Here is a 12,150-nt window from a genome sequence, read left to right as displayed (position 1 = left end):
ATCCCTTATTCTTCCGTCTTTTGGCTCGATTTATAAGCTATGTTAATCCTATAAGTAGCTTATTTTGTGGGTTACTGCAAAGTACCTTCAGTGCCTGCCACCTTCCCCATGGACTACTGGAGTGGATTCTTTTGACGTTGTCCGACAAGTTAATTTATAAACCCAGCTTTTCAATAAAGTTGTTAAAGAGCAGCCAGTAATATAAAAATATTTAGTAGAAAGTGAATGGATAATGAGGTAGCCTGATGATGTCAATATTCATGACTCTTTATCTGTGATTTTTGTGATCATTACTAAATAAAGTTTTATATAAATCACATGGTACCAAACTACCCTTAATCTAGTTTGAATATTTATTTCAAAGAAATTGAGATGTTTATTCTCTAGACTAGAGCAGTGTTCCTCAACCCTCTCCTCAAGGCACACCTAGCAGTCCAGTATTTAGGGATTACTCGGGCGTGTCTGAGGTGTTTGAAAAAAAACTAAAAACACCTTAGACTCTAAGGTGTTTTTTTTTTCTTTCTTTTTCTAAACATGAGATGTAAGGATTGCAGACTTTCTTTCAAATCAGAATGTTTGGGTTAAATTGTGCATTCTTTAAACTCATTATTTCCTTATTAGTGATAATCAACAGTTTGCTAGGGAAATAAAATGGCTGCTTCCATCAGTTGCTAAGAGCTTTCTAAATAATGTGACTTTCATGAAGAGCGACGCTAAAACAATGCAACGTGTTAAAATGCTGAAATTTTTTTTGCAATAAAAATAACATTGATTGATTAAACATAAAAAAGTGCTTATGGTCTAAATTGTATTGTTATTTTTTGTTTTATTGGCTTAGCAATGCTGAATATTCTAGATAATTAAGTACAATTTGTGATGGCATGTATTGTGCTATTTTATCCTACGCTCCTCACATCTGTTAATTTTTCAATCTGTGCCATAGTAAAACACATTACAGAGATATAAAACAGGTAGGAAGTTAGTGAGCAGCCAATTAGAAAAGAAAAGGAAGTCAGGTGAATTCTGGGAAATATTTTCATAACTTGAGAAAAAGTGACGAAACTGTGAATTATCTTATTTAAAGATAATAGTAAAATAATGGAATTTCAATATACAGAGTTATTCACTAAAGTGTGAATTACCAAGAATTCAAAGTAAATTTTAAAATTTTAGGTCAAAGTAGACAAACTAAAAACCATAAATGATTATTTTGGCCTTAAATAAAGACGTTAAATTGACCGTGAATTCACTTAATTTGAAGAATATTTTATTTCACGCTTTGGTCAATAATGTCAGCTCACGCATTTCGCTACGTAGGGTAAACGAAAAGCTTCGGTTGATGACCGATTCATTTTAAGTTTCATTTAATTTTTTTTTTTTACAGGTTCATGCATTTTAATGAAGGTTATTTATGCTGCGAACTAAAAATGTTTTGTGTTTTTTTAAATCATAGGAAAAAAAAAGTTAATTCTTTTTCCTGCAGACGCTCCATCCTTTGCTTTCCGTTAGGCAGTGTGTAAGAAGTCTGCTTGTCCCATCTGGTGTAGATTATTATGCAAATATTATTTTCTACATGGAATCTGGCAAAGCATTTGTGGAATTACAGTGTAAAAAAAAAAAATAGTGCAAGATAAATGAAGACGTGGATCTAATCAATGGTTATATGAGTGGCAGGACCTCTTGGTTACAATGCCCAGGCCGCTAATTTGTAGACGCATAAAGTCAGTGTATCAGTTAATATACAGAGCAGTGAACTCAATGTGCTAATATGCCTAATGTTTGATACATGAATTGGGATCACTGCAGAACACAGTAGCCGAGTGGAAGTTCTCATTATAATATATGCCGTCGGCACCATGGTCAGTTCCTGAAGACAATGCTTTGCCTGTTTCGGAAAAGCTTAGCATTAACTATTTAAGGTTCAGTAGCAGTTAGTGCCATTATGACAATCTGTTTCCTATAGACCCTTCTGCCACACAGAAAGTATCACTTCTGTAGAATTCTGTAACACAGGGCATTCCATTCTGGCATAGGGTCCTTAATGACCAGATTGAGATGATGGCACTGATCCTTAAAGGGATAGTAAAGCGTGTGTTTCTTCTTGGATGCTATAGTGGGCTAGCCCCCAAAATACTGATCCTGGAGGCTGCCTGTATTCCAGACATTAAGACAGGCCAACTGTTCTAGTAGCACAGACCCATTACTGTAGTACAATAGTACAATTTTAACACAAAATAAAGTTGTTGTTTTTCATGAGACTTTACTATTGCTTTAAGGGGCTAAAAATATATTTCCCATGGTATAGGAAGACTTGCTGAAATGAAAGCCATACATAACCCATCATGTGTTCTTTATGTGTAAAAGATTTAAAATTAAAGGAACACTATAGTCACCTAAATTATTTTAGCTAAATAAAGCAGTTTTAGTGTATAGATCATTCCCCTGCAATTTCACTGCTCAATTCACTGTCATTTAGGAGTTAAATCACTTTGTTTATGTTTATGCAGCCCTAGCCACACCTCCCCTGGCTATGATTGACAAAGCCTGCATGAAAAAAAAAACTGGTTTCACTTTCAAACAGATGTAATTTACCTTAAATAATTGTATCTCAATCTCTAAATTGAACTTTAATCACATACAGGAGGCTCTAGCAAGCTATTAACATAGCAGGGGATAAGAAAATCTTAATTAAACAGAACTTGCAATAAAGAAAGCCTAAATAGGGCTCTCTTTACAGGAAGTGTTTATGGAAGGCTGTGCAAGTCACATGCAGGGAGGTGTGACTAGGGTTCATAAACAAAGGGATTTAACTCCTAAATGGCAGAGGATTGAGCAGTGAGACTGCAGGGGCATGTTCTATACACCAAAACTGCTTTATTAAGCTAAAGTTGTTCAGGTGACTATAGTGTCCCTTTAAAAAAAAAATGTTTTCTTGATGTTCCAAATATGATATATTAAAAAGTAATTTTGTTGTTGTTGGTGATGCATCCAGTCAGCTTTTGCCTGTATCCATTGTGTTTGGCAATATGTTGGCTTGGACACGTGCATCCTATTTAAAAAGCTTGCTGTATTAGTCCTTACACATTGATTCTTCACTCTTTTATTCACGCTGCCCATCAGGTCTCTGGAAAGGTAAGCTGCTCTCACAAAGCATTGCAAACTGCGCCCCTTATGGGGTGCGTATCAAATCTTTATATTTATATATATATATATATATTTACTTACAATCTTTTAAGAAAACAAAAATTTACCATGGCTCTAATTCAGGAAGTGCATGCAAGAACCCTCCAGATGTTCAAAAAAACAAAACAATGGTGGATCAACATGATGAGGAACATCTGTAGGGACAGACAATGCCAATCCTGCATTAAGGGCTGGTTTGAAGGCAAAATCCTTTCCCCAATGAACTGGGAACTTCTTATGTTCCGTAATATTGTATTCCACACGTGAAGAGCAGCGTGCCATATGTTGACATGGCTTTTTCATGTTACATTGATCCATTTCAGTCCATGCTCTGTTCTCATGGATGAAGGGTTCCATATGCTCCTCATTATGAGGAGGGAGCGGGCCCCTTACTCATTTTGTGGTCTACGCTACAGTCGTTAATGTGAGTAGGGCATATTATTCTCTTTAAGGTGATTCCACTGAATTTTGCCGGCTCTGTTTTACACAGACACACGAAAAATGTGTGTCTGTTCTGTGTTCTCCACGTGCATGTCTGCAAGCACTTTTTTTGTGATTACTATCTTGTATTGTTGTTATATAATTATTGTTCTCGTGTTGTACATTGTAGCTTTGTGTGTATATTATAATCGTGTTTTTATGTTTTTTGTAGCACTTGTTGGAATGTTTGTTTGTAGCCTGTCAATGTGTTTCTGTCACAGTAGCAGTTCCGTGTCTGTGATGATTCCCCGTGATCACCCTGTCACCTGTCTTATGTCTTTTCCAAACAGCAGTTCCTTCATTAGAAATAGGTAACAAAATAAAATTAAAATAAAACAAATGGCACTGACCCCTCCGCATGCCTCCTGAACCCAGCACAAGGCATGTTCTGCTTCCAGTATTCAGGTATCAGGTTAGCCTGGTGGGGGTTACGGAACGTAAATTCAACTCCAAAATGTTTGTGAAGGAGATGACAATGTTTGTGAAACTTGCCTTGTTCTTCTGTATATTTTCTGATATAGAGAGTAATGACATCATACACTAAGTTTTTAAAAGTAGATTATAACCATTCATGACATCATTGACTGTATTTCGCCAAGGCGATTGTAAGGAGGGATAACATCATCGAGTAAATTTCACAAGGGGATTATAATCAATAATGACATCATATAGTTTATTTTCCCAAGGCACTTGTAATGTGCATTAGATCAATCACACAGTACGATTCACATTATAATCAAGCATTACATCATATATTGTATTTTTCTAAATTGGTTGTAAGGAGCAGAACATCATACACTACATTTTCACAAAGAGGTTATTAGAAGACATGGCCTAATTGGCCTTCAATGGGTCATTGCCAAACCTTGGAAGGAAAAAAAAAATTCTCAAACCCAGCTATTTTTTCAGATTCCAATAAAATTAGCGTATAACCTTGCACACATTTTTTATAAGGTGAATAGAAGGAGTTATGTACATATGTGTATACACATCTTACAAGACATGACATCATAGAGTAGGTATGCTTTCAATCAAGCATGACATCATATTCTAAGCATACAGGTGCAAAAGGCAATTAGACATAATTTCACATTGTGATTATTAAGAGGCAGGACATCATATAGTCTATTTTTAAAAAGATTATTCTTAGGAGGAATTGCATAAAACAAATCTTTTCAGACAACAATAACCCAGGCATTTTAGCACTCGCTACTTTTTTCCGTAGGCAAGACAAATTATGACATCATACACGGCTTAGTTGCTATCTCTTGAGGAAAGTAGCAGATCCACTAAACTGTGATTTTAGCAAATGAAAATCCACATGGAAAACGTTAGACTAAAATAGTCAATATACCTGTCAATACATGAGAGCTGGAGAATTTTTCCAGATCAGCTACTTTAGCCTAAATGTTGTCATTTAGATTTTAATTTAGCGTTTAGCAAACAAACCCCATGGACCTCAAGTTTATCTTTTTTGGATAAGCTTTGCTAATGTTTTAGTATTTATGGATAAACTTTAAACAAAAAAAAATTCAAAATCTTAAAATATAAAAAAAAATCTTGCATTTAAAAAAATCAATATATCAAAAAATATCAAAATCTTTTTTAAAACATTAAATAATTTGAAACGGTTATAAAAAAAATTATTACTTTGAGGCTATAATCTGACATTATACAGTACAAATTAAATCCGAGTGTGCTGTTCATTATAATACATTATATTTTCTATCAAGGTTATCAAAAAGGCAATGCTAATGTCAAGACCATACTTTCGTAGGATAACATAGGTTGGCGTTATACATTATTCTGTCTTATAGATTACACAAGAGATTGTGCATTAGATGTCTTTTTAAACAGACTAGTTAAATATTTACACCCACAGTAATACATCTTATAAGTGGGGTTCGGTGGGAGGGGTAAAGAGGCGAACAGGGATTTTGACTTTTTCTTAAATAAACCAATGTTAATCAGAGTACCAACAGGGATGAGAAGCAGCTGTACATAATATTTGTTAACTGTATGCACAGTGTGCTAAAAACAAATATTTAATCCCATTCCCATAGCCTGATGGAATGAGCATCCTTTTCGTAATTGAGTTTTACAAGAATCTAATTCTTAATGCTTTCAAGACGTAAGTGGCACGTAAAGTACTTGTGGAACCTGGGTAGAACCTTAAATAGATTTGTTCATTCCTATAGGGAATTGTAACACTCCCAATTTCTGATCATTAACTTTACTTAAAAATATCAGCATAATGTTTAATTAATCTAACAATAATATATAAAGAGACGTACCTTATTTCACAAAGGGTCTTCTCAGCCCTTAGTCTCTCTATTCAAGTTTTTATTTTTTTTTATGAATCGCCCTACCGACCAGATAAAGCAATTTATTGGCCATCCAAAAGCTTGGCTCTACAACCAGAGTAGTGGCTGTCGCATTATATGCCCCCCAAAAAAGACTAACCAATCAAACTGCAAATTCCACTTTTCTACACGTCTAATAAGACATTGTTCGTGTGTCTCTTCTTTTCATTAATACAAAATGATAACACTGCTACTTCTCTGCTCACCATGCTTGTAATTCATTCTAATCTGCATGCTCCTTTCTTTTACCTTGGATATCGAGATACACTGGATTCTGTTTGCATGTTCCTTATTGTTTACCGATTCTCAGCTATACGCTATATTGCCTTGTGTCTTTAACATCTCTTTAAACAGTTGAGTGACAGGCAATATCACCATTGCCCACCACCACCACCCTTTCCCTTACAGAGAAAGAAATGCAAAATTGAACTAAAAACAACATATACAAGTGCTGGTACGCAGTATTAAAAAACACCCTCTGTGGATATATTTAAAACGTCTTAAAGTGATATTGCACAATTCCCAAGCCTAGGTGTAGAAAAACTTCTTAAAGTGATATTGCACAATTCACAAACCTAGGTGTATTTCTAGGTGTATTAACAAGCAATAGTTAGTGATATAATGACACGTACAACCAACAGTGCGACATATACATATACTTGCAATCTTGTACAGTCACAACTCTGGTATCTAAAAGGAGACAAAAAGGTAGAAGAAACTCCTAGTGCAATAGACTCACATACAAAGAATAAAAAAATTAAAAAATCAGTTGGTACCTAACTCACAAGCTAAGAGTGGTAAAAGTCTCACTCATAGCTATATCACCCAGGAAGGATCAGCCCCTAGAGTGTGTGGGATCCAATGGATTCATAGACAGCCAGAATAGCAGGTAAGTAAATGCTCTATTACAATAATAGTTAAAAACAAATGCAGCAAATAGTCCAATCCTCTTTCTGCTCACCAGCCCAGGGGAATGCAGCAGTTCTATATAAAGTATGTAAACCGTATAAAATACCCAGACGTGGCCGGTCTCATCAATGCAGACAGAAAGAAAGAACTTCCGCGTTCCTAGCCCGTGACGCGTTTCGCCCCTCACTTGGGGCTCTCTCAAACGTGTAGTGAATCCTCCAACTCATATTCCAATCGGCAGTTCCTTTATAAAATACATATATATTAAACGGATACATTATCCCAAAACGTTCTTATGTGGAAAAGTAATTTAGTTTTCTAGTAATAAAAACATCCTATCATTATAGGAAACAAAAAAAGCACACATTTAAAAAAAAAACCTAGAAAACGAGTGATTCAGAATTAAAACAATTCCATGATTAAATAGCACATTATCCACACAAGTTTAACTTCTACTCATAAAATGGCAAACATATGTCTTGATATCCACTCATAAAATGTCAAAATCATGTTGGTTGTATGTTTCATTATATCACTAATTATTGCTTGTTAATACACCTAGAAATACACCCAGATTTGTGAATTGCGCAATATCACTTTAAGAAGTTTTAAATATATCCACAGAGGTTGTTTTTTAATACTGCGCACCGATACGTTTATGTGTTGTTTTTAGTTCAAATCTTATTACCAGGATTTTGATTGGTTGCTGCATTTTGTACTGTTTATTGCAATATTATTGGGTTTTTTTTTCGCGCCATCTTATTGATAGGAAAAAATGAACTCGCCTTTTCCCTTCTGTTTTTGCCAATCAACCTTTTCCCAATGTATTCCGTGTGTTATCTCTGTAGGTTTACAGCAATAATATGTATTTTTCTTGTGTTCCATAGCGCAATTTTCGTTGTACTTTTCGCATCTCTCCAGTGCTTTATACCTGCCTGTTTTTATTGACTATTCTGCATCTTATCTCAACCCTTAGTGCCTTGTTCATATGCATTTTCATGAATCCCATACCTTGTATTTCATTTAGAGATATGCTTTAGATAGTTCCTGATATTTTTGATTCATTATTTTTTACTACTTTTAATGTTTCGTGTTTACTACTTGTCCCATGTTTTTTTCATTTTTTAGAAGCACCACTTTAACAACGCATGCTCTTCCTTTGACTGTTCGGGACTTTGTCCTTTCCAGCATTGGCAATATTGGATGCGATTAGCTCATCGGAGCTGCCGAGGAATGAATTCAGATAATAATGCAAATTTTCTCTTTTTCCCCCTTTTTTAACATCTAGCGACAATGACGAGAAGCCTTTCACTAGTAGCCAACCTTCTCTCAACGGTGACATCAAGCCTTTAGGGAGTGATGATAGCCTTGCTGACTACGGAGGTAGTGTGGATGTTCAGTTCAACGAGGATGGTTCTTTTATCGGTCAATACAGCGGTAAAAAAGAGAAGGAAGCAGCCGGTGGCAACGAAAGCTCAGGAGCAACTTCACCTGTCATCCCAAATATCCCCATCGAGTAGAGATTGGTTTGAGGAGCAGGAGGGTCCCAGGGGAGAATTTAGGTTGAACATCAAGAGGAGGTGGGAGCAATATGTTGAATATGGAGAATTTATTTTTTGCTTGCAAATGGACAAACCTATTTGGTGCCAGAGGGCAGTGCCACCTAACGCATTGCAAATCTCTAGAACCAAAGGGGTTGAACTGCTGTATTTTCTCTTGGACTACGACTCCATCCCTCGTGTGAAGAAAAAATAAATAAATAAAAAAACTCAGAAAAAAAAAAAAAAAAAAAATGAAAAGGACCAAGTTAGGAAATAGACGGATGGTTTCAAACAACGTCTGCTGAGGGTGTGTTCCAGTGTTCTCGTTTTTCGTATACACAAAAGAATGAAAAAGAAGAGCCACGAATTTAACAAACGAAATAAAGAAAAACAATATTTAAACATTTTCAGGAGGACTGAGACAGGGAGAAAAACCACACATAAAAATAGAAAAACCAAAGGAAGAGGAAAAAAAAATAAAAAAAATTGCATTCTCTCTTTCACGCCAAGTTCCGCCACATCCACTTTCAACATAGGACATGTTCATACTCAATGGTGTCTTTATTTTGTACTATTCTCTTACCTTTTGGTTGGGGTCTGTAGCCAGAGGTTCACCCACCCCTTGAGTTTTTTTCTTTAAGTGCAGCTTGCCAAATACAAGACAACTGAGCAGTGTGTATGTGTGTATGTGAGCTTTACAAACACAGCAAAATCTTCTGTATTTTTTGTTATTTCCATTAATAACTTTGTATATCATTCAGCTGTCAATCAATGGGGTGGATTTTTTTGGGGCAGAGGCATAATATTTTCCTCCTCTTGTAATTACAGTGTGGGCTCTTGTATTTTGGGGGGAGGCAAGTTGCAGTATGATACAGGTTATACCAAGAGGTCCGCGCTATACATCACACCCTTTCATCTAATGTCAAGAGAGGGCACTGGCCTTAACCCCTTTTGCTGCCAGAGTTGCAATTACCCCCTCCTCTCCTGGCATCAATCGGGAGAAAAACAATCGTAACATATTTAATTTTTACTTTGCAGCATTAGAGCAAACTAATAATACTTAGCCATTACTGACGGATTTGACAAGAATTTCAGTCCGATGTCAATACTTCTCAAACCCTACTGTTTTTGTATGCTGTAGATATACTCATTAGTGTTCTATACAGCTGAATGTTTCATTCTCAGGATCTACAAAGATGACAACATTCTATAAACCACGCATTAACAGAGAATCCCTTACTGCATAGCTACAAAATGTACTTACAATTTTCTCAGTGAAACGTGTTGTGAGGAACTGATGATATGGATCACTGAAGTTTGGGTGCATAAATTAAGTGGGAGATGTCTAAAGCCTCACTTCAGTAGGAAGTGTAATTTGTTTTCACAGTTCGTCAGGACCAATGGAGAAACGAGTCCTTGTTTCCTGTTGACTATACTCAGGGGCTGGTGTAGTGTAGTGTGGAGGTGCTTACACTGGAAATGTATACTTAATAAGTTACATCCTGGCCACCTTATCTCCCTGTACCTCAGGGTTCTCCCTCTATGCTCTCATTGTTTCTTCTGGTATAACAGGGCACTCTAAACATTAATGGCTAGATTCTATTGGCAGAGTAAGACCTTACTCTGCTTACGGAGTACCAATTTGTCCGTAAACTTAAATGGAGAAACAGCTATTCATTACTCAGATTAAACCCTTACTCTAATAAGACAATCCAACCATTAGCTGTTGTTTCATGCTCAAAGGTGGCTAGTTGAGCCCTAGCAAACTATTTCTAGACAAAGGAGCTGATTAAGGAAAATATATAATTTTCCAATGTCCCAGTAACTACCAGTACTATCAATTTTGACAATTATAGGTGTAAAGTATTTTTGTTTATTTTTTTTATTTGGGGTGGGTATTGGAGAAAAACATAGAAAATGACTTGTAAGAAACATAAAACCATTTGGCAGGATAAATAATAGGAGCAGACTCTGCGTTATTATTTAAATATACTTCGGTGCTGCCTCCATCTTTGGAAGCGGCCTTTCATTGCATATCATATTGTAACGCAGGTCTTTAATACTCTAGCCAAAGTATAAATGAGAGCTATAACCACATAATGCTGCTTAATCTGACTATAGGTCTGGTGTGGGATTATAGGACGTTCAGTTCAGCATCAGCCTGAGAATTTAGGCTTGATTTACCTCTGTTTTAAACAGATGGTGTTTTGTTAGGAGGTCCGGATAAATCCATAAAAATGTCTGCAAAATAGATATCTAAATCTAATGATTATTGCTATATTATTTTGCATTTATTTGGCTTTTTTTTAAACCTATTTTAACCCATACGGCCTGACATAAATGACTGAAAATCAAGATTCAATTCAACCTCACAACTTTTAGGAAAAGGTCAATAATTAATTTCCCAGAAAGCATTACCACTGGTCGCTCAAGATGTCTGTCAAGAGACATTTTCCAAAATCACAACACTGACCGACTTAAGATCTTCAGCTATCCTTTTCTTCATTTTTCTTATTTTATTTCAGGAGGGAGAGTGTGTTTTAATTTAATAGCCGTGACATATTTCTGGAACCAGTAATAAAGTCATTTCTGCAAAGAAAAAAAAAAAAATACCAGAAACTGTGAAAAGATCAGACTGTTTAATAATTTATAAGACAAATATGCTCTGATACTGGACACCAGCCAGTGAAAATAGCAGTTTTCATTTTTATAACGTACCCAGCGTATGTTGTGCTAATCTGTTGAGGAATACAATGTCAATGAAACAAATTTACGCTTTCCATTTCCAAACAGCTAGTTATAGTGAGTTATTGACGGACTTGCCAGTTTTGAGCTAAAATAACCAGGTTTATTAAAAAAAAATAAAAAATCTCCCATTTTGCAGGTTGACAGATAATCAGTGCACATGATTTCTGTCCCCAGAATCAGTGCAATAAAATAAGAGTTAAACAGAAATATTTATGTACAAATGTGACTTTTACAAGAAATAGAAAGAAAAGTCCTGAAATTATGGCCACATTAAAACAGACCCTTTAACTGCCTGGCTTTTAGCTTTAGTTAAAGTAGAACGAGTTTGTCAGGAGGACGGAATCTTAACTCACCTCTCCTCTCGTGACTCCTCCTTCTAAAGCTGATAGCACCAATTATCTTCCACCGAAGGGGAGGAGTCATTTATTGTGGAGAAATAATAGTGCGAATCATGTGACAAGTAGCTAAGATGGCTACTCTCCCTGGTATATGGATAAGGTCCATTTTTTAGCGCACACGTTTTGGTTATATAAATATGTCAACACCGTTATATTGGCTTATTTAGTATGCTAAGCTGTAGAAATTAGGATTTGGGAAACATATAGGTCCACTTAGAATGCCCAGTGTGAGAACCATACCCAGAGCAATGCAAACGTTTTGAAAAGAAAATTGAGAAAAGAGGACAAAATGGCATTGCTGAAGATGATGGACATGGACTGTGTGAACATAATGTAGATCAGGGGTGTCCATCCCCAGACGTTGTAGCACTACAATTCCCATGATGCTTTGCGTGCTTTTAGAATGACAAAGCATCATAAAAGCTGTAGTTTTAAAACATCTGGGGATCTACCTTTTGGGTAATCCTGATATAGATTATGCTAAACCCAGATCTTTAGGGGTTAAGCAAATCATTTTGGCTGAGATCG

At 35.9% G+C, this 12,150-nt stretch overlaps 1 protein-coding gene across 3 annotated transcripts in view; it reads left to right on the top strand.

The window, feature by feature from the left end:
* The window catches only part of L1CAM (L1 cell adhesion molecule), a 173,296-nt gene extending 162,210 nt beyond the window's left edge, over nucleotides 1–11,086 (top strand). For 2 of the 3 annotated variants that reach the window (XM_063432660.1, XM_063432659.1), the window contains 2 exons: nucleotides 3,885–3,974; nucleotides 8,224–11,086. In XM_063432660.1, the coding sequence (XP_063288730.1) occupies nucleotides 3,885–3,974; nucleotides 8,224–8,455 (322 nt within the window). In that variant the 3' untranslated portion in view covers nucleotides 8,456–11,086. The remainder of the gene's footprint in view (nucleotides 1–3,884; nucleotides 3,975–8,223) is intronic. The other variant, XM_063432661.1, reaches the window with a different exon arrangement.
* The last annotated feature ends 1,064 nt before the right edge of the window (nucleotides 11,087–12,150 follow it).

This window comes from Pelobates fuscus, chromosome 9 (genome assembly GCF_036172605.1).
Source record: "Pelobates fuscus isolate aPelFus1 chromosome 9, aPelFus1.pri, whole genome shotgun sequence".
Taxonomy (NCBI): Eukaryota; Metazoa; Chordata; class Amphibia; order Anura; family Pelobatidae; genus Pelobates; species Pelobates fuscus.
This window is presented reverse-complemented; position numbering and strand designations above follow the sequence as displayed.